We start from the raw sequence: 22890 nt of genomic DNA, 5'->3' as shown, positions 1-22890 counted from the left end.
TCATTGGCCGGGGCAGCACATGCAGCTTCCTGGAATTGACAGTTAGCTTATAATCCAACGCGCTATCAAGGCAGCAAAGACTCGCCAACCATGTCCGACTAGAACACAAGAGGTCTATTCTTTGTTGCTCTCACTAGCCGTAAAGATGCTTAATGCGACCGGCTAGGTCTACATTGAATTAGTGGGCCCGAGATTCCTGGTGACATGTAAACTGCTTGCATGATGCTGGAAAGAAGCTGCGCCACACCGGTCAGGATTTACAGTAGATATTCTCTGGTTCAACGTGGACGGCCACTATTGGGCGAAGTGAGTCCACTGGTAGAGGGCAGACGTTGGTGAAGCCATCAATAGTTTCTTTCCTGCTCTGTCCTGTCGAGGCATGGGCTTCCTTCTTCCTTCTTATTGTTGTACAATATATTTGTTCTTACCGCTGTCTGCTCTACTTGCACTCTTGTGAAAGAAAGAAAGCCCGCCCCCTTGCGGTACTTCGTTGACCACTGAACCTGGTCAGTCTTAGCTGACATGTCGCGCAAACCCAACTTGGCGGCGATATCGCAGCTAATGCCATCGGGGATGCCGGGTCGCTCTTCGGTGTTCGTGCGGCGCATATACCGCCGGGGAGGGGTCAATAATTGTTCGTCTCAGCCAGCCCACCGTCCCATCCGTATGCAGCCACCTGCTGAGGTATTTCTGCTATTGGATTGCATCGAAGATCAGGCGCCCTCTCGACTCATGCTGATGCAGGTCGAGATCGGAAACAATCGAGATGGCTAGGAGTACATAGTCTAGAAATTCTGTTGTATGTTCGATGATCACTGCACCTTCTTCGTAGAGATGATACATACCAAAAAATTCCAGAGGCAGATGAGTCCGAGGCGCAATCAACGTTACCTTCAATTTTTTTCCTTGGTGAAACTGTACATCGGAAATGTGAGAGCCTATACGTTCGAGATGAAGGGATGCCATAACTGCTTGAAGGTGGCTGGCCACCTCGCGTGGGCCTGCAAGGAGACCCGGAGATGTCGACATTGTGGTGGAGAGCATGATCGGCGACGCTTTGGAGTTGCTTTACACGAACTGGCGGCTTCAATGCAGGGCTGGCATGGCGGGCAACACGCTCGCGGACCCATTAGAGTCTGTTAGCATGGAGAAGTGCTTTGGCCTCGTACTCCTGCATGAGCTGCAACGCTTGTTCCGCAATCCGCAATCTCTCAAGGAGTTCCGGTGCAAACCAGAAGCGTCTTTCCACCTCGTCGATCGCAGGTTTGGTGACGTGGCTAGTGGATCGAAGAGCGTTCCCTTTCAAGGTCCCTGCCGTAAGCATACGGTCGCAGGGCGTAGGGAGCTGTTAGAGCCCGCTGTAGAGGAACGGGTTAAATTTTGATTATATCATCGAGTCTTCTTGTCGAGAAGGCTGGTATCGATTCGAAAAGAAAGTCTCTTAGCACACCTTCTACTGTAGCTTCATCCCACGAATCGACTCATCTCTCTAACAAGCATTCATCAGCATGCCGCAGACAGGGCGCATATTCCCGAACAAAAGGGCAGAAGATCAAGCAAACTGTCCGGCTCATGATGTGCTCCCTCTAGCACAGTCAAACGATTCGGTCTTCCTTGCTGCGGAAAAGTGCGACTGAGTGGTTTGTATCTTTGGACTGTTTTAAGTTGATTGGCCGTCAGAGCATCCCAGAATACCATCTTTCAAGGAGAGGCTTCGGAGAAATCCAAGCAGCAGGATCCTATGCAACTGGCAATGTTCTTCAATCCGTTCCGGCGTGGAGGACTGCCGCAACCTCATATCGAGCCATTCGTATCCAATCATGGAGTTTGCCAACCATCCCTCTGTCACATGTCACCTAGCCTGGGCGCTTAAGGTCTGGCCGCGACCGCATTTCGCTGGCAACTACAAGAACCTGTCCATTCCTTTCTCCCTCATTTCGAGCAACCAATTAAAGAGTACAATGGAGATTGATATCTCCGATATCCTCGCAGACGCTTCGCGCTCGCAACCCTCCGCAATAGCCACAAAACCGTATTCGGTCAGTGACACGGACGCTTTCATAGACCACTAGCTCCTCACGCGCGCATGGACATCGGAGCGCCTGACTTACTCCCTTATCCCACGGAACTGATGGCCCGCGTAATGGCGCGCGTTGTGATCGAAGACACGCGTGCAGCGAAACCTCTACGACCGGTTCAAGACTGCGATGTAGGTGTTCTACCATCCAACTCGCCCGAAAAAGAAACGCCTCAAGAAAGGAATACCAGTGTACGGCGACAAACGCGTATGGGAGTCGTTATCCCCCCGGCCCCGGTAAGGGGGAATAGCGAGCAGCAAAGTATCATTGCGAGTAAGCCGACCTAAAATCACGCTCCACCTTAGGCTCCAGGACCTAAACCAACATGGAAAGAGGTAAGAAGAGAATCAAGAAGGAGCACGAAGAGAAGGGGACGAGGTAAATGTGGCATCCGCGGAAGGTATAGTAATAATAGAGCGTGAAGGTCTATTCCACTTTCCATATCCGAGACGGAATCTAATCATGTCTCTTCCTACCCTATAAAGTTAGGTAACGTAGATAAGGGTGTCATTACATTTAAGCCATCATATATTATACGTACCCCTTCTATCATTATCTTATTTAATTCCTCTATTTACTTTATCTACTTAAAGACTTATACTAATACCTTTTTAATTCGAGATATTCTAGCCTAAAGATTAGGTATCTCGCTCTATACTTCTTTAAGAGCCTCGTTATATCTATAGAAATTATTAGATCCGCGCTCTAGTCGACGGAGGACTGAAGATATCTCTTTACGTCTAGTAATTACCCGCTAAATGTCTAGACTTATCGTATTACATTACGTATCTCCTACTCTAGCTTTAATATAGACTTATCTCCTAAGCTTATCGAGTTTTTAATTATAGATAATCGTAGTTATAGAATATCGCTATCTAGGCCTCTTACCTAACTAGGCTTAGTACGTGACCTGATTACGTGGCTAGGTGGCTTAGCTAGGTAAGATAACTAGGTAGCGTAGCCACTCACATCATCGCTTACTAATAGCGATTCGATGGTTTTCTTTTACCTTCTAACTATCGCCACTCGTTACCTATATAAGGATACTCCTCTCCTCTCTCTTAGATAGTTAAGTTTTACTAAGTCTTCTATAGTTGAATAGTTAATACCTATTAGTTCGATCCTATAATGAGCCTATCTATTACCTATCTAGGTAATCCTCTAAGTCCTCCGAACACTTAGTTCCTAGAGTATTTTAAGTTATTATATAGAGTAATCGAAAAGATCCTTTCTCTTAATTTTAGTTCCTCTATTAATTTATAAACTATATAATAATATTAGAATATAGTTCCTTTTAGATATATAAGATCTACGTATTCCTTATTACTCTAGTATCTTATCTTTATATAGATACGATTAGGTATAATAGCGAGGATTATTACGCTCTAGTAGTCTATCGATTCTCCTTCGTAAACTACGTTTATGTCACGAACACCTACGTGACACTGGACACTCGGCTTAGGCTACTAGCTAAGTAGCTGGCTTACCGCATGTATATAGTAAGAGGGGTTATACCTGTTAACCTTGAAGCCTTCTTCAAGCGTTAACATCTCTATCTATAGGCTAGTTATCTATCATTATTAGTCCTATAGTATATACATTCACCCTCTAGTTAGGTAACGGGCCTAATAATTTATTAACGCTTCCTATCGTAGATGGCGAATGTAGTACTAGTATACTATAAGTATATTAAGCGCGGTAAGGACGCGGGCGTAGGCCCGTAATCGATCCTAGTCGAGATTGAGTCCTAAATTCGAAGAGATCGAATAGCCTCTTTAACCTACGATCGTCCCCTTATAATCTAACGATTCCTCTACCTAAGTAGGAGGGGAGCCATCGAATAGTACCTATCCCGTAGGGGAGGATAACGCTGGGTTATAGAGGGGAGGTAAGGTACCGTAGCTTATAGTAAAAGAGAGGTATAACGAGGTTATCCGAAGGCTAGCTTAAAAGAGGATGGAAGAAGTAATACGTAATGGAGAGAGAGAGTTAGTAGGCGGAGAGCCTACTAATACCGTACTTATAGAAGGTATACCGGCTCGGACGGTAAAACGACCTTTATTAATTAGTTCGGGGCCTAACTAGAGTAAATAATTACGTCTAGCTAAGCTACCGAGGTATTTAGCGAATAATCTTAAGGAATATACTAAATTTAAGATAGTATAGGAACTCTAATTTATAGGTATAAATATCCCGAGAGAGGAGTATACGCTTCGTATTAATACAGTAGTTATATACCTTAAGGGTACCGCTATAAGGTAGTAGATATCTAAGGAAAGGGACGTTACTACGTAGTAGGAGTTTTTATAGTTCTATCGGGATCTTATTACTACTCTAAGTAATCGCCTTTCGCTTACTACTTCTAAGCTATAAGTAAGGAAACAGCGGAAGGATTAGACTACGAGGGAACTCCTAGACGAGATCGTCGCTATTAAGTAGGACATTCTAGACGATATACCGTTACCTAAGCGACGGGCCTAGCATTTCCTTAACTCGCTACGTCCTAAACTAAGAATAGCCGTTTTAAGAGAGATACTAGAGGTGACTAGTCGGGAATAAGTCCTTACTATAGCTTAGCGTATTAAAGAGATTAATAGGAGCTATAAAGTATATAAAGCGTAGGCTATAAGTAAGTAGAGAGCATCTACGAGGCCTATAACTACTTCTAAGGAGATAATAGTTATCGAAAAGATAAAGAAAAAGTAGTAGTTAAAGTTCGACGGTAACTACTATAACTATAGTAAGAAAGGCCATCGTTCTAGCGAATATTAGGCTCTAAAGAAGAACGTAGACTCGAAGTATAAGTTAAGCGGTAAACCTATAGGAGGTTTAAAAAACTAAGTACCTATATTATAAGTACCTTAATGGTATTAGAGCTTCCTCTTTAAGGTACAATACGAGTATTACTTTATATGATTATTAATATATAAGTAATAACTCCGTAAGGTCCTCGTATACTAAAAGCATTAGTTAACTCGGGGGCGGAGACTAACTTCGTATTATAAAGCTTTTATATTAAGAATATAATACTAGGAGAACTAGCCGAGCTTATAGCGCGCGCCGTAGATAGGAGGACCGTTCCGGTTTACGGGCGATACGCCTACTTAATACGTACTACTAACTCGAAGGGAATTACGAGAGATATCTTACGTAGCTTTATTACTATAGATATCTACTATATTAATGCGATCCTAGGTACTAAATAGTTATTAGATGTAGATCTAGATATCCGTTAGTTAGAAGGAACGTAGACTTACCGTCTAGGATAAGAGATCGAGATTATTAACGCGTAGACTATCTCCTAGGACGTAACCCTATATATAGCTTATTTTAAGTCTAGTATACTTAGGGTAGAAGTAGCCTTTAGGGTTAGATTAAACGCGGTAACGATCGATTCTATCCTAGAATATATAAGAGATTACGCCGATATTTTCGAAGAGCCGGATTTATCGATCCTACTTAAGTATACGAAGGTATAGTATTCGATCCCTATTAAGGAAGGGGCTAAGGTACTATTTAGCCTTATCTACCCTCTTAATAGAAACGAATTAGCCGTCCTTCGAGAATATATTAATAAGGCTAGTGCGAAGGGCTAGATATAACCTAGCGAGTCGCCTACGGGCGCCCCGATCCTCTTCGTAAGGAAGAAAGACGGAGGTCTTAGGTTATACGTAGACTATAGGGGTCTTAATAGAGTAACGATTAAGAATCGTTACCTACTTCTACTAATTAGCGAGATACTTAATCGTTTATTAGGTGCGAAAGTCTTTACGAAACTAGATCTACGAGATATATATCATAGGATTCCGATTAAGCGGGAGGACCGCTAGAAGACTACTTTTCGTACGCGCTACGGCCATTTTAAGTACTTAGTAATGCCTTTCGGCCTCTCAAACGCGCTAGGGACATTCTAAGCGTATATAAACGAAGCGTTAAGGGAGTACCTTAACGATTTCGTCATTATTTATATAGATAATATCCTCGTATTTAGTAGAGACCCGAAAGAGTATACTAAATACGTACGGTAAGTACTATAAAAGCTAAGAGAATATAAACTCTTCGTAAAACTCTCTAAGTACGAGTTTAGTATAGAGAGTATTAATTTCCTCGGTTTCCGCGTAGGCGTAGTAGGCATTTAGATAGATCCTAGTAGGATAGAAGTAATCCGAGACTAGCCGGTACTAAAGAACTACCGCGAAATCCAGGTCTTTTTAGGATTTACGAACTTCTACCGGGGATTTATCGAGGGCTACTCGAGAATAGTAGCGCCTATTATAGATCTACTTAAAGGGATAGTAAAAGGTAAGAAATTAGGGCTATTCTAGTAGATAGTAGCGGTATAGCTCGCTTTTAAGTAGCTAAAAGTACGCTTTAAGTATAATGTAATACTCTTCTACTTTAAGAATGATAAGCCGATGAAGCTTAAAACTAATGCCTTAGGATTGGCCGTAAGCGGTATCCTCTCCTAAGAGTACGACTCGCCTACGAATAGTATAAGGAAGGAATAGCGTCCGATAGCCTTCTACTTAAAGAAGCTGAATGAAGTAGAGCGAAACTATCCTACGGGGGATTAAGAGATATTAGCGATTATACGTACTTTTAAGGAATGGAGATACTTCCTTAAAGCGCCTACTATTAGTACGCTTATACTAACTAACTATACTACGCTATAGAGCTTTATAGATATAAAGGCACTAGATCGAAGGTAAACTAGGTGGGCGGAACTCCTAGTACCCTTTAATTTCGTAATTCGCTATCGAAAGGGTAAAGAAAACCCTACGGACGGCCTTTTAAGGCGTCTAGATTACGTCGTAAAGGAGGAACTCGGGAACCCCCTCGGCGACTTAATTACTCTACGCTTACGAGAATTAATTAGTATAATTATAACTAAAGCCTCTCTATTTTATATAAGAGCGCTAACGAGAGCTTAAACTCGCGGAATAAGATACGTTCTAGAAGAGAGTAGCTAAAATACTATACTTCTAGTATACGAGTCTTAGACTCCTAGGAAGAGGAATGCGCGTAAGGAATCCTCTTCAGTATCTCCTAAAGAAACTCCGTCGATCCCTAAGTCTTTAGAAGACTAAATCCGAGAGTTATAGGCCGGGGATTAATAGTATATCCGCCGGACCTAGGAAGGCCTCCCCGAAGGTAAAATAGAAGACCTACCCTATAAGGGGAAGTAGTACGTTAACCCTACTAGAATCGTACGAGTTAACGGCGTAGTATACATTCTAGAGGACCCCGTCATACGGAACGAGATTCTAAGAGTAAATTACGATAACCTATAGTAAGGGGGCTATTTCGGCTAAGGTAGAACGCGCGAGATAATATAGCGGTTCTACTAGTAGCCTAGAATAATTAAAGACATTAGAGATTACGTAACGACCTATAGTATTTATTAGAGAATGAAAGTACTAAGGTATAAGCCGTACGGACTATTAGCATCGCTACTATAGCCTAATCGGCTATAGTAGGACCTAACTATAGATTTCATCGTAGACTTACCGCCGTCGATAAGTAAGCGAAAAGCTTACGACTCGATTTTTATAGTAGTCTATAGATATTCTAAGATAGTTAGATTCATCCTATACTACTCCGATATCGAGGTATCCGAGTTAGCGTAGTTATTCGACGACGAGATCGTATCTAAATAGGGCGTTCCTCGATCGATTGTAAGCGATAGAGGCTCCTTATTTACATCTAGATACTAGGGAACCTTCTACTACTAGCTTACTATACGTAGGTATTTATCTACGTTCTATCACCCGTAAATAGATGAGTAGACGGAGCGGATAAACTAAACGCTGGAAGCGTACCTACGCTATTATATTAACTATTCTTAAGACGACTAGGCTTCCTTATTATCCGGAGCCGAATTTACTTATAATAACGCGGTTAACTAGGTAACTAGGACGTCCCCATTCTAGATATATTATCGCTATCCGCCGATAATACGTATAAATATAGTAAGAGAAGAGTAGTCGGACGAGAATGTCTAAGCTCGAGCGATAGTCGATCGTAACCGAGAAGTAGAAGAATGGACTAAGAACCTCTAGTAGAAAGCTTAATAATCTACCGAATAGTTTTATAATCGCTATTATAAGGCCATTAAGTTTAAGGAAGACGATTTCGTATAGCTCTTAACGCGTAATATTCGTACGCGAAGACCTAGCGTAAAGCTTACTAATAAGTTCTTAGGACCTTTCCGTATCCTTATAAAGGTCGGAAGGAATGCCTACCGTTTAGTACTTCCTACGAAATATTAGCGTTTATATCTAACGTTTTACGTCTCGCTCCTTAAACCGTTTTATATCCGATCCGGTTAGGCGCCGCTAGAGCCGGAGGACATCGATGGCGACTAATTTTATAAAGTAGAAGAAATACTAGGTTCTCGCACGATAAAGGGTAGAGAAAAGTAGTATTTACTTAGGTAGAAAGGGTATAGTCCTAAGGAAGACTCGTACTAACCCGTAGAGAATCTATCTCTAGAACTACTAGAACGGATCGAATAAATGGATAAAAAAGGAGAATAATGGAAATGATTCATTTAATTCCTCTCGTATTAAGGCGAGAAGCCCGCTAAAACCCTACTACTAGTAGTAGGGAGAGGCGCATAAGGCGCGAAAAAAGTAGGAATAGATAAGAGAATAGGACCTATACCTATTAATCAGTTAAAGACGTCCATATCGTCGACGCTACCCTCGCTATCATTATCATCGTTACCGTCATTACTACTAGCGCCCTCTAGCTCCCTATCGCTATCGCTATCGCTATCGTCGTTACTATCTTCTATTAGAAGATCTTTATAGTACTCGCTAGTTTGATAATCGTTAAGGCCCGACTAGCGGGGAAGCGCGATGTTATACTGCGAGAAGTATACTATTAGCTTAGACTAAAAGAGACTTAAGAAGAGTAGGTTAGAAGTATACTTACAGCTTAAGCCAGTACGGCGGTTAAAGTACGTAAAGCTTCGATAATCTATTAACTAGTAAGGTTAGTAATGCCTACGCTAGTACTACTACCTATAGCGGTACTAGGCTTAGAGGGAGTCGAGATACTAAAGCCCTTAGAGGCCTTAGTCACCTCCTTTTTATAGCTAGTAAAGGCCTTACCGAGCTTAGTAGCCTTCTTACGGATCTAGTTAGCTACGTAAGGGATTAGTAGAGTCTAAGTAAGCGAGTAGCTAGGAAGGATAGGGAGAATATACTAGAGAGAGCGGGGACCTCGCCTTCCTTAATAGGAATAGCGGCGGCGTATACCTCGTTAATAGTAGACTAAAAACGAGAGGGGACCGGGATATAAGGGTAGTTACCTTTAGTATAACGGGTACATTTACTAGTACTAGCGGGTACCTTATACCCATTACCGACGACGTCGGTAGGGTCGTTCTTAGAATTAGCCCTATATAGAAGTTAGTAACGGGATATACTTTAAGTACGCCGTAAGCGGTAAAGGAGTATACTTATAGGGCCCGGATATAACGCTAATACTATAGAAACTCGCGCTAAGCGCGTATACCCTTAAAAGGGGTAGGAGACTTAGGGAGAGACCGACGAGGAGCCATTATAATTAAGATTAAGTTAAGAGAATTATTTAATTTAAGAACGAATTAAGTAGGCGAGTATTACGTATAAAGTAATGGTAAAGAGAAAGAAGAGAGAGGAAAGGAAGGCCTTAATAGAGGTCGAAGACGTAGATATATATAGGACTAGAAACTACCTACCTATTAAGTATAATGCGATTATACTATGAATGGGAAAAGGAAATAAATAGGCTAAATGATAATAAAGTAAATGTACTAAGTAATTAATGTATAAGAACGAAATGCTGAGAGCATGATTAAATTAAATGGAAGGCATTCATTTAACATAATAATAGTATAGTATACTATTATTACTTAAATGCGGATGCTTCTATATTAGGACTAGTATTAAGTTGACGAGGCTACGTAAGGCTACCGATTACTCGGCTACCTTACCAGTTCGAGGGCGAACTACCTAGGGGAGAAAGGGTAACTATTACGAACACCTACGTGACACTAGATACTCGGCTTAGGCCACTAGCTAAGTAGCTAGCTTACCGTATATATATAGTAAGAGGGGTTATACCTGTCAACCTTAAAGCCTTCTTTAAGCGTTAATATCTCTATCTATAGGCTAGTTATCTATCATTATTAGTCCTATAGTACATATATTCACCCTCCAGTTAGGTAACGGGCCTGATAGTTTATCTTAGACTTTATCTCTAACCTTTTTACTTATTTATTTTTTTAAGGTTCTACTTAATTTACCTATTTCTTCGGGGACTTACATTCCCTTACGTAATATCTAGACTTTCTATAATTATAGTAGTTTCCTTAGTTCCTTAGTCTATAGAGTTTCTTACCTTACTTTATATTCTTAATTTAGGTCGTACCTCGTTTCTTTTAGGTCTAGTTAAGGTCTATCGATATTAGTCCGTAGTATAGCTATCTTTATTTTCTAGTATTAGACCTTTATCCTTTTACTACGAATCTCTAACGGTAGTTATTATAGCGTTTATATTCTTAATAATCGTTATCGACTTAGATAGCTCTATCGATCTAGTCTTCGATCTTTTTACTTTTATATATCCTTATTTTCTACTTAATCGTTAGCTTAAGACCTTCGAAAAAAATAAGAATTAATACGCCGTCGCTCTATTCTAATACTATATTTAAGGTTTAGAATTTAATAACGTAATCTTAAATTAAGTTCGTTTAGCGTAGGTTTATAATTTATCGTTCCGCTTCTTTCTCTTCGTCCCTTACCCTAAAAACCTTTCGAACTTTCGCCTTAAACCTCTAAAAGGTTCGGAATAGCTTAACTATTTCTTCCTCTCTTTTATTAAGTTAGTTCTCTATATAGTCTTTAATAAATAGGCGGAGCTACGCCTCCGCTCCTCCCTTAAAGTAGCTTCCTATAAAGAGGACCTTTTATATATTACTAGAAAAATCTCCTAGGTTTATTAATAGATATATATCTATATAGTAAATGAAAGGCGTAAGTCTTTCCTATACTCTATTAAAGGGCTTAGGTAGGTTTCCGATCTTACCCTTAGATATTAGTTCCGCCGTAGTAGAACCTAACGGTACTATATCTACTATAGTAATGTCCGATAGTCTTAATATACTAGGTCCTACTATAGCGTCGTTTAAGGATAAACGTAATGCTTATCGTATAAGGAGTTTATCGATTAGAGATATAGATCTTATCTATCTTCCGTAACTACTTATAGAGGTCGTCTCTCGTACCGGTTAGTAGTAGTTAAAGTATTAGAGCTACTTCCTATATAACTTAACGTAGTTAGGTTTCTTTAGTTATAGTTCCTTTATTATATAAGCTAGGTTAAGAGTACGTAAGGTATAAATAGTTAAGTAACTTTAGAATAGTCTATAAAGTAGATGTTATAAGTTAACTACGAGAGAGTGTAACTATAAAAGGGGAATAAGCGTAGCTATATACTTATAAGGTATATCCCGAATAGGTAACTAGGGATAGTATATTAATATATCGATATATTAAATACTTCTCTTTTCGGTAGTTACGTACCGTACGTAACCTAGCCTTATACTACTAGGCTGCCGCCCCGGTAGACCTACCTCTAGGCGCCCCGCGCCTTAGGTTATATAAAGGCCGTTTCTAACATCCGCCTACTAGGTCGTATGAAGGCCGTTTCTAATATCATACGAACGAGATTTCCCGTAGACCCTCCACGAGACGTACTTCTGCTGGATCGGTTCTTTCGGGACGAAGACCCGTTCTACTATCGCATTCAGAGCCCGGTTGTCCTGATCGAGTTCAATCATCACTCAGGCATCTACTTGACCAACGGGGAACCCAATAGGTTTCACACCCGCACCATCTACAGCCTGCCTAACGGGGGAAACTATGCACGAGCACTCATTTAGCGGTGGAGGAAGGTACAAATCATGTAGATTGAAACCCCTTCATTTGAAAAAAAAAAAGGGTAAAAGGAAGCGTGGACCGAGAGTTGGTTCCGGGGAACTTTTGCTGCGACGGCTCGTGGTCCAATCGTTGATGAATCTCTCTCATTAGCGGAGTGACCTTCTCTACCTCATCACTTTTTACGATGAAGCCCTAGAAATGGTATAGCAAATGGCAAAGAGGCACGTTCGCGATTGGACTTTTCTTCATCTATGATTGTCTGCATTGGGTTCTCACCTGCTGGGGTTTTGACAAAGAATTGCCAGGTCTCATAGTCTGACTCGTACAATTGTCGACCCTGTGTTATTGTCGCTAAGCTCCTGTATGATGCGCTATGAATAGTGCAAGATGGCGCGTTTGAATCCCCGACTTAGCTCACTCGCTCTTGTCGAGTCGCCGGGGTCAGCTCCAGCTGGTGTAGCCAAACTAAATCGCGCGTGCGAACAATGTAAAAGGAATGCCTTTGAACCCCACGTAAAAATGCAGCCGTACTTATCACTGCGGATGCAGTCACGCGGAAAAAGGAAAAAAGTCCAAATGTATGGGGTTGCTGTTGGCTAGCCTTCGAGGCATCTAGAACTACCCAGCGAACGAATGTCATTGACGTTAATATGGTGTTTTCTCAGGTGACATGCAGCGCCCGTCATGTGCACGTTGTCTTGATACTCGTTATCGTCGTGATTTGGAGTGTTTTCTCTCCGCGTTTTCCATTGCCCACCTCCTGCCGTTATTGGGCTTACCATGCGGACGGGTAAAGTGCCACCATTACCAGAGATGTTACAGCGGACACTGCAGGCGGTCTCACTGCTTTGAGGTCGTAGGGGCCAGTAGCTTTCTCTTCCGTCAGCTCCACCGTAACTTCATCGTTTCTGGTCTCCTTCCTCCTGAGAAGAAAACCCCTGACGCGATTTCAAATCGGCAGTCACTTTAGATCTCTCCTATATTAGGCCGGCTTCGCTGACCTTGATTTTGCGATGCCTACAATTCGCGCATACGAGTCGCGCGAGGCTTATCCCTTGGACCTTTTAAAACTGGGCCTCGAGCGCTTTACTGCTGAGTTATGGTCTGTCCACTCGGTGAGGGTGACTTTGGTGTAGATGAGTTCATCCTGCGAGTAGAGCAAGTCCCAGGAGCAAAAACAGCAGCAGCAGTTTAGTAGAGCAATCGAACTAGGTTGAAGAAAAGGAGCTCTACCGCTCAGCAACGACCTTTTGGGCGATTTTTTTCAACTGGGAGTTAGTGGCGAATAAAGACGGGGTCTCCAGAGAGAGGTAGAGTAGAGAGGGTGGCCATGGCTTATTTTCCTGGGGTCGGCTCCAACAATGAGCTTCGTGAAAGGCGTCTTGAAAATGAAGGACACCTATTGGTGTTTGGCAATCATACCAAGTCAAGCTATCCTGGAGAAGGTTTAGCAATCAGAATGTTCTAAGCACTCGCACTAGAGAGACAAATGGGGTACGGCAACGGTAATTACAGCTCGTGCGGCCGTCGTGGGCACATGCAACAGGCCTGTGAACCACGGCCTACATCCGCAACAATTCCTGTCTCTGCCGCCTCTGCTCCCATGGCCTTCCGTGTCCAGACTCGACGAGCCGGCTATTCATAGCCGGCTCGGCAAGTTTGGTTCCCGAGTGATGCACCTCGGTTAACTCTGCGCCTGACTGCCGGCCAGCATTGGGTTCGAGGCACTACGTATTAACTTATGGGAACTACTGTCCAACAGTAAGGTCGCGAAAAGTAAACGTTTGCTGGGTCTCTACCCAAGGCGACATGACATGCCCTTTCTTATCATGTTTGCCATTGTCTCCTTCCCTCCCACCTTGGGCAGCCACTGTGTCTGTGTGTGTGTGTACACGTGTGTATGTGTGTGTGGAGAGAGAAAGGGGGGGGGGGGGGGGGGGCGCAGCCTTGCCCTTAACACGTGACTATATCACGTACTGCCGGCCCTCTTGCTCGTGCTCTTTATGTATGCCTTATAGTTCTCGCACTTCCAGTGTCTCTTCATTTAAACAAATTAAGGAACCTTTTATACACCCTAATAGTGCGGTTTTTGTGTGATATTTCGAATGTAGCAGCCTCTTCACTTTCCTGCGATGTTGTCAAAGTAATGGCTACGACTCGGTAGCTAATGTACGAAACAGCTAGGACTACCCTTACGAGTTGCAGCTTGCCACGTAATGCCGACTACCTGGCAATCTGAGAGCCCTGCTCCTAATCGAGAGGGGCGTCCACCTCGTTCTGATCTTCCACAGCTCCATCTCTTGCGTGCTGCGGCTTGGACGCACCCAGATGGAAGACAAGGCTCCCGGCGAGTTCTTCCTTGGTGAATGGCCTAACCGCGAGTGCAGCAATGATTGAGAGGCCGCCGAATGCAATGCTGGCCAGAAAAACCTTCTGGAAAGCATCGGTATAGGCGGCCAAATATGCTGTCTCACCCGCCAGAATGATTTTTTCAGTAACGCCAGGAACGGCTTGTAGTGCAGAGGCAACACCACTGTTCAAGGCCGTCAAGAATGCCGCAATGGATGAATCCGGAAGGCCAGCTTCGACAACGGTAGGAATAATCATATTCTTGGTGTTGGTGTTCATACGGTTGGTGAGGATAACAAGGTAGATGGTCGTGGCAAGAACTCCCCCGGCACTTCGAATACTTCCAAAGATGCCGTTACTCGTTCCCATTTGCTTTTGGTCCTTGATCACAAAAGTAGCTGCTGTGGCTGCAAGGTTTTCAATATATCCCACACCGAAGGAGCCCAGGGTTGCAAAGGCAGTAGATAAGCTAGTTGTTATTGTTAGTAGGGGCTTCAGAAATCAATAGCTTCACTACTCACGCCAGAGTATCCTTTGTCTGGGCAGCTAAACCACCGATGAAGACCGCCATAACTATTGATGCGAATACCATTTGCCAGTTAATGTGGCCAATACGCATGGCAATGAGGCCACCGATCACTTGTCCCGCTTGTACACCGCCACCTACGGCGCAGGACAACCAGCCAACTTTCATCGTGTCGGTGGAGTACAGAACAGTGAGTGTTGTAGGATAAATAACTAAATCAAAGTTAGTACAAGATTGGCGTAACCATCTTTTTATCTGTACGTACCGGTCATGGAGTAATAGATCATGCCGCCCACCGTAGTTAACACCACGATAGCGTCGTATTGGAAGTTCTTAAAGATGTCCATTGGCACCAAAGGGCGGTGAACACCAGAGTAGATTTCTGTTTGAGGTCAGGACGTGTTCTCCAGAGATGAATTTACCGGATTGAAAATACCGTATAGGACGAAGGCCACTAGACTGACGACACCAGTAACGATGCATCCAATGACATGTCCTGACTTCCAGGGATATTGTCCGCCTCCCCAGGATAGACCCATCAAGAAGAGTAGGTTTCCTCCTGTGAAGAGTATAATGCCAATGTAATCGATTCCTTTAACCTCCTGCCAGCGAGAACGAACTCGATGAAGGTGAGAGAAATCCGGTGGATAGTAAAATAATACCCATAGAAATAGGGATAAAGCATCTATTCTCATCTTAAAATCTGGCTCGAACAATAACAGTCTTTATACTTACTTAAGATAATAGTTAGGTAGTAGTTCCAGCGCCACCCTGCCGAAGTATGCAGGATGAAAGACCGGGCAATGACAGGGCCAAAAGCGCCGATGGGAATATTGACCGCGTTAATCAAAGCCATAAATATGAAGCGATGCTTGACTGGTACAAGCTCGCCAATCACATAGTTGAAGGAGATCTGAGAAGCAGCGGCGAGTCCGATAAGTACTGTTGCGCCGATTAACACATTGACAGTACGCGCTGTTGCAGCGACAATGCTCCCAATCAGTGCAAGGGTGGCGCCGCCGATGAAGAAGTATCTCCGGCCGAAAATATCGCTCAGCCGTCCGACGAGTGTATAACCCACGGCAACGGTCAGTGTCCATGTGAGTGAGACCCAGCTAATAGAGGCGCTTGGACCTGGCTTCGGTTAGATAACGACTTTCGCGCGAAAAGCAAGAAGACTTACCAATGTCATCGTTAATGAGAGCCAATGTGTTCGCGGGCATGGCAAAGCCTGCGTAGCAGGCAAGACAGCCAAACCCGATGGCCCAAAAGGAACCCTGGAATCGCTTGGTACGCCAGTATGGCTTCCCGTTGATGTACTCAGAAGGTGCATGATGAGCGTTGCCCTCCCCGTCAGGAGATGATACCTCCTCCGTCTTAATGTCGCTGGCCTTGTCGTCCATTTCTCGAGAATGTGGAGACGAGTGCATTCAGCTCGTGCCTAAATTGATGACCCGGGCAGATGAAGAGATGTGATAGTAATTTAGTGGCTCTGTCTGGCCAAACAACACTGAAGAACGCAGGCAGGGTACTTGTACTCGAATACCGCCGGGTTCTGACTCGGCTATTGTATGCTCCCTGTTGGAGGACAGAGCACCCCGTGGAGAGGCAGCTTCCCCAGACGGGGACGGCAGAGCGGCCACGGAACACAGTCCATTGAGCACAAGTGTGGGACTCTTTGGCTGGCGCCTGAAAGGGCTTCCATTGCGCACGGAAAATCTGAAACGAAGCTCCCGGCCCCATGGCTCTACCAAGGATTTCTCAAGCAACAAGCACTTGATCTCCTGGATGTGAGGCCCGGGTACCATCTGTGGAGAGCCCCCCTGCTACCTGAAGCTCGGATACCGGCAAAGTTTTCGGCGACGGGTTGTTGGACCGAAGCATTGCTCGTTGCGGCCTACCAGATAATAAATCCGGGTAGGCCACCTAAAAACCTTATAAGAATCCGTCCAGTGCCACAGTCTAGTCATTAGAGATAAGGATGTGTATCTAAGCTTTCGAGTTTTATTTCAATTATTAGGCCCGTAGGTATCTCCTAGTTGGCCGACAACTTGGGGGCTTCTGGCGATCACTAAAGACTCAAGCGACGAGCGGTAGTAAAATCCTGTCAGAGGAGTATAGAGATGGCCGGGACAGCTTGAGATCCCTTTATCTAGACCTGACGTGGAAAGTGAGGAGGTGATCTACTGTAATGGGGGAATCGACAGGCTGGCACGTGATTAGTGGAATTTGCCTGTACAATGTACGGGGAGACATTCCTGCCTCCTGATTGGCTAGGTCTCGGATACTGGGTCCGAGAGTTCTTTTCTCAGAGAATCCTCTTGGAGGATCAGTTCTTAATAAGTTCTCAAGTACTCAAGAGGAGAGCAATCAATCAAGCAATGGAATCTATCTGATCAGGATCTTCGATGCTGATTTATTGTTACTGTGCGATAGTCGTTACCCCTAATACTATACCTATCGCCGTACGAGTTGATGCCTCTGGCTAAGAGCCTCACCCCAGTTCACCATTTAGTTAGTTTTACCGGTAATACCAGCTTAGCTAAAGCTTCGCTAGATGATATATGCTGTAGTCACATGACTAATTAGGCGCTACCTTCCCTATTGGGATAGGCTGCCCACCTTCTTCCACAAGTACTGCACCTAATGGAACCTCTCCCTTCCCTCTCTGATACGATACAGACGCCATTGATGCAGTTTGTTTGTTCTACCTTCCGCGTCGCTCCGATGTCAGTAATATAATGTCCGCGCCATCTCCCACGCTCAATCCTTAGCGAAACAAGCGAGGAGTCATGCACAGTCTGCATGAATTCGATGGGCATAGCCTCCGGCCAAAGTGCCTTAGGTGGAGCCAAACTATCAGACCTTGGAAGTGAGGACGGCTTCCACACCATCCTTGCCTATACCAGGTCAAGACGCAAGTCTGGGTAAACAATGGGCGCCGAGCCACCTCCCTGATACTCGTGTTCGACCAGCGGATGTCCGCAACATTTGAGTGTCGGGTGTAACGACTCGTGCGGCAACACAAAACGAAATAGGCTTCCATTCCACCACTTCATTTCCTGGGGCCCCGTGTGGAGAGCATGTTCTATACGAATCTTGGTTTTGTCCGGTGGCAGATGGCGTCTCGAATGGCGACACCTATTATCTCCATTCCGCCCTCTGGTCGAGCTGCCCCTACAAAGAGGGTGTCGTAGTATGACTATCACGACTCGCGTTGATACGAACCCACCAAGCCTTGTATTCAATATACCAGCCATTGTGAAAACCCATATTAGTCGCTGTCGCAACCGAGCTGAAGATCAGGAGATTTACTAACTGTTCCAACTTCGCTTGAGCACGAACCGTGCCATCTCCGCGAATCACTGAACGACCAAAACCAGGCAGTCTGCCTCTGCTGTTCAACAATCACAAGCATGCAAGCATCTCCTGCATCTATCGAGGGAGAGAATGTAAAGATACAAGCCGCCGCAGACCATGTCGACGTTCCACCCAATTCTCCCGACGACAGCAATGTCAGCCTCTGGAGAGAACTGCGGGCAATTAAGTGGAAGAAATGGCTCGTCATCATCTCGCTGGGCTTCATCTACAACATGGGCATCAGCATCTATCTTTGTCTCTCTCCAATCATTGGAATTATCAACGCCGACATAGGCCCCGACCCTGCGTACAGCTGGCTCCCTACGTGCTGGACCGTGGCAACTGGCGTCGGCTTGATCGTTGCCGGTACGCTCTCCGATGTTCTCGGACGACGGTGGTTCGTCATTGGAACAGGGGTTTTGGGGGTTGCAGGTGGTATCTGTGGGGCATTGGCTCAGAACATTCCCACTGGTAAGAGTCAAGTGCTTGTGACGTGTTTCTGGTCTCAAACATGGTGGCTTATTCTTGATAGCACTCGCTTCCCTGACCATTCTTGGCTTGAATCACGCAGGAGCAATGAATACTCTTGCAGCCATTGCTGAGATCGTCCCCACTCGTCTGCGTGGCATTATTCTCGGCGCCGTCAATGCAGGCATATTGGTCTGGGCAACATGCGGATCTCTGATCGGACATGAGGTTGCTGTCCACACCGCTCCAGGATGGAGAACCTTGTTCTGGATTATTGTGGCTGCAAATGGTCTCGCAACTCTGCTTGTGGCTATAAACTACTTCCCGGCGAAGCCACTTGCTGCGGGAATGAAGACTCGACGTCAACTACTGAAAGAGTTTGACTATGTCGGCCTCGCTTTGGCTACCGTAAGTCTCATCTTCCTGGTGTCGACAGGTCACCCACTCTTGCTCATATCTGCTTAGGCTGGACCAACCTTGTTTTTCGTTGGCATCAAGTACGTTCCGACCTACGGGGCGAAGAGCGGATACTTTCTGGGGCCTTTCCTTGCGGGTATCGCTCTCATGGTTTGTTTGGGATGCCACCAGGCCTTCTATGCTTCGAACCCTATAATGAAGCGTTTCCTTTTTCGACGCGTTCGCGAGTTTACCCTCATTCTGGTCGTCGCGGCAGTGGGTGGAATGCTCTTCTACTCTATTGTCGCCTTCTTTTCGACATATCTTCGTGTCATGTTCCATGGGGACAACACAAGAGCAATTGGGGTGGATTATATGCCATTTGGCGCCGGAACAAATGTAGGAGGGGTGTCGTCTGCGTTGCTACTCCCTATTATCGCTCCCGTCATTGGGACCAGGCTCCACCTCGCGATTGGAGTCACGCTCCAGGTACTCTTTATTCCACTGATGTGTCTCCCAACTGCAAACTCGAGGGGCATGGCATTGGCCTTTTCCTTCTTCGCTGGGGCAGGTCCGTCACTACTTCAGAGAGCCTAACATTCAATTATGCACACTGACCGTCTCCAGGTATCGGCTGGGTCGAGCTGCTTACCATTCTTCTAATCCAGCTGGCAACCCCGGACGAGTGGATCGGGGTTGCCACTGGGCTCCTGGGAATGATGCGGTCTATTGGGGGATCTGCTGGATCCGCGGTCTATACAACCATCCTCAACAGCAGGAGCGCAGATCTCATTCCCGAGTACGTGGGCTCAGCTGCGCTCGAAGCAGGGCTTCCAGCAGGCTCTTTACGACAACTACTAGGGATCTTGACCGGCGTCGTCACCGGCGAAAGCATTACTGATGTACCGGGCATTAGTCCCAGCATTATCCAAGTGTCGACAAGCGCCTTGCACAAAGCATGGAGGCAGGCATTCCACTATGTCTGGCTTACAAGTATTCCGTTCGGCGTGATTGCTCTTGGTTGCGCTATCATGACCAAAGATGTAAGTGGCTCAGAAGTGTTTATGGCTTTGATGGTTTAAGCTAACGTGGGTTCAACCAGCTGACTTACCGACTATCCCACAAAACAGCCCAACACCTTCGATCTGAAGAGGGTGCAGAAGACTTGGAGAAGGACGCAATACACAAAGGCCCTCAATAAGGCTCCTGAGCTGCTACCAACTCAACCCCGAAGGGGAGGACTCTAGCTTGCCTATTCCTGCACTCGAGACGAAACACTACGATATCTGTCTAGACAAACCAGAGCAAGTTCCGTGATTTGGATACCAGAGAGGAAATTCTACTTGGCCGCAGCAAAGATAGGAAAACGCAAGCAAGTAAGCGAATATAGAGGAGAGAACAACCAGGGGAAGACCCATAACTTCAAGCAAGTGAGCGAACTGGTTTCACTACTTCCATTCCCACTTCAAGTTGGTGACGGCGGCATGTTATGCCGACCAAATGCCTCCAGAACAATCTAGTTCTACGAGATCGTTCGCCTCCAGTGCAACCAGTGTAACAGTCAGGTCCTCACCCTCGATCGCGTGGTCTCGGTGAATGAAAGATGGCCTCTGCCTCAATGCATATTTGAACTGACGCTGTAGATTTACCTTCAGAAGCCAGATTTCAAGGTATGGTCAATCTTGGACTATCAACTGGCAATGAGCCGAAATTATTCTTCCAGCATACATCTACATCGATACCAGAGGATGCACCGCCACAGCCTGTTGCTCCTGCTCTGCTTCTGCGGCCAGCCCATCCAGATAGATTGTCACTTCTTACAGAAGCTCGACGAAGCTGGGGACGAAAGTACCGTGGTCGGAGTTATACGTGGGCTACAGCACGTGCCAGTTTCTCATCCTTCTTATGATGGAGCGTGGTAGAGACCTCATCCGTCATCAATGCATCGGTGTTGGGCAGGAAGAGGGTGGTGATGATGCCGATGCCTGTGAAAGCGATCGTGGAGAGGAATACAGTCCGGTAGGCATCCGCATTGGCCGATCGATATGCCCGGATTCCAGCGGCGATGATCGAGGCCGTCACGCCGGGGATGTCGGCAAGAGACTGTCCCGACGCCAAACTTCCGATGAAGGTTGCGACACTGCTGGCTGGTAGTCCGGCCGAGACAAGCGCTGGGGGCACTTGGTCCGGAATGGTCGCGCTCAGACGGGCCGAGAGGACGACGGTGTAGATGGTGGTGGCGACTGTTGTAATGGTAAAGCGGATCGAACCTCCAAATCCACACCCGGCGCCCATCTGCTGCTGATCCTCCAAGGCCAGGGTGGTGATGGTGAGAGAGAGGCCCTCGACGTACCCGGCCAAGAAGCAACTGAAGCTCAGGAGCACCGTTGCTCTAGTGCTGGAATCGGGATCGCTGGTGGCCATACCTACAAAAAGGACAAAAAGTTAGCAAACGAACTCGTCGTCAAATGGCCAGCCAACGGAAGGATATATACTCACAGCCGAGGAGCACACCGGCCAAAGTCAGTGTGACGATACACTGCAACTTGATTCTCCCCACTGGTTTTGCAACGATGCCAGAGACAATCTCGCCACTGACCCAGCATGCTCCGACGATGGAGGCTCTCAGTCCGTCGGTGATCAGATCTCCAGAGGGATACACGATGGCCACCATCGACGGCCAGACGATTGTGAGGGCGTAGTACAGGCTGGCGCCGATACCAGATGTCACCACGGCTGCTGTCCACGGTCCCGAGGCCAGAAGGGTTATGGGAACCAGCGGCTCCTCGAGTCGCGCAAACAGCTCCCACAGCGCAAACACGATCAAGGAAACACCACCCACAATGATGGTTGCGAGGACATGTGCTGACTTCCAAGGGTGAACCGCTCCTCCCCACGAAAGGCCCAACAAGAAACACAAAAGGCCTCCGGCAAACAGTGCCGTGCCGATGTAGTCGAATTTCACGAGGTATTCTCGCCGTGTCTTGTCGCGGTGCTTCATTTCAAACGTTGGGGGACGATAGAAGGCCACCCAGCAGAACAAGGCTGCGGCCTGGATTGCAATGACAATGTAAAAGGTCGAATGCCAGCCGCCGGGAGTGTGAAGAATGCACGAATTGGCAATGGCCGGCGCAAATGCCCCGCCGGGGATCATGAAGACATACATGATGGCGTTGCCCAGGAAGCGATATTTCTGAGGAATCAGTTCGGCCGTGACGTAGAAGTACGAGACTTGGGTCGAGGCCGCCAGCCCGACGAGCGTCATGCCGGCGATGAGGGCCCCGACTGTCGGGGCAGTGGCACAGACGATGCTTCCCACCACCCCGAGCACTGCTCCTCCGATGAAGGTGTGACGACGTCCAAAGATGTCGGTGAAGCGGCCCACGATAGTGAGACCGACGGCGATCATCAGCGTGTACACAATCGCCACCCACGAGATGTTGGAGCTGGGCCCGATGTCCTCGTTGATGACGCCGAGAATGGGGGCTGCCAACGCAAAGCTGGATATTGCGGCAAGAAGGCCTATGCCCACCGCAGCCATGGACCCTAGGAAGAGAGAGCTTCGAAAGTATCCCGGTGGAAGTTCGCTGAGCTGCGCCGATATGGGAGGTACGCGCACGTGGTCCTCCATCTCGACCACGGCTTCTTTCGACATGGTTTCCCCGTCCATGGTTAGGAGCTGCAACGGAAACGGGAGGGGAGGGGAGATGAGGTGTCTGTCGTAAAGATAGAGAAGTGGTGTCTATTTTGGTTTCTTTTCCCAGATCAAGTCCGTTTCCCCATG

At 46.0% G+C, this 22890-nt stretch overlaps 3 protein-coding genes across 3 annotated transcripts; 1 reads left to right on the top strand and 2 right to left on the bottom strand.

Moving 5' to 3' along the window:
- Positions 1–14257: 14257 nt before the first annotated feature.
- On the bottom strand, positions 14258–16285 carry Z517_11201 (uncharacterized protein; the record flags this gene model as incomplete). The annotated part of the gene is made up of 6 exons (XM_013424809.1): positions 14258–14825; positions 14878–15094; positions 15148–15264; positions 15319–15567; positions 15618–16016; positions 16066–16285. The coding sequence occupies 6 exons, from the start codon at positions 16283–16285 to the stop codon at positions 14258–14260; spliced, it is 1770 nt and encodes a 589-aa protein (XP_013280263.1).
- A 2013-nt stretch (positions 16286–18298) lies between these two features.
- On the top strand, positions 18299–20188 carry Z517_11200 (uncharacterized protein; the record flags this gene model as incomplete). The annotated part of the gene is made up of 4 exons (XM_013424808.1): positions 18299–18713; positions 18775–19118; positions 19176–19677; positions 19734–20188. 4 exons carry the CDS (start codon positions 18299–18301, stop codon positions 20186–20188), a joined length of 1716 nt encoding a protein of 571 aa, XP_013280262.1.
- Positions 20189–20969: 781 nt separating this feature from the next.
- On the bottom strand, positions 20970–22776 carry Z517_11199 (uncharacterized protein; the record flags this gene model as incomplete). The annotated part of the gene is made up of 2 exons (XM_013424807.1): positions 20970–21532; positions 21606–22776. The coding sequence occupies 2 exons, from the start codon at positions 22774–22776 to the stop codon at positions 20970–20972; spliced, it is 1734 nt and encodes a 577-aa protein (XP_013280261.1).
- Positions 22777–22890: the final 114 nt, after the last annotated feature.

This window comes from Fonsecaea pedrosoi (genome assembly GCF_000835455.1).
Source record: "Fonsecaea pedrosoi CBS 271.37 unplaced genomic scaffold supercont1.7, whole genome shotgun sequence".
Taxonomy (NCBI): domain Eukaryota; kingdom Fungi; phylum Ascomycota; class Eurotiomycetes; order Chaetothyriales; family Herpotrichiellaceae; genus Fonsecaea; species Fonsecaea pedrosoi.
Note: the sequence above shows the minus strand (reverse complement) of the source record. Positions and strands in the feature narration are given on the sequence as shown.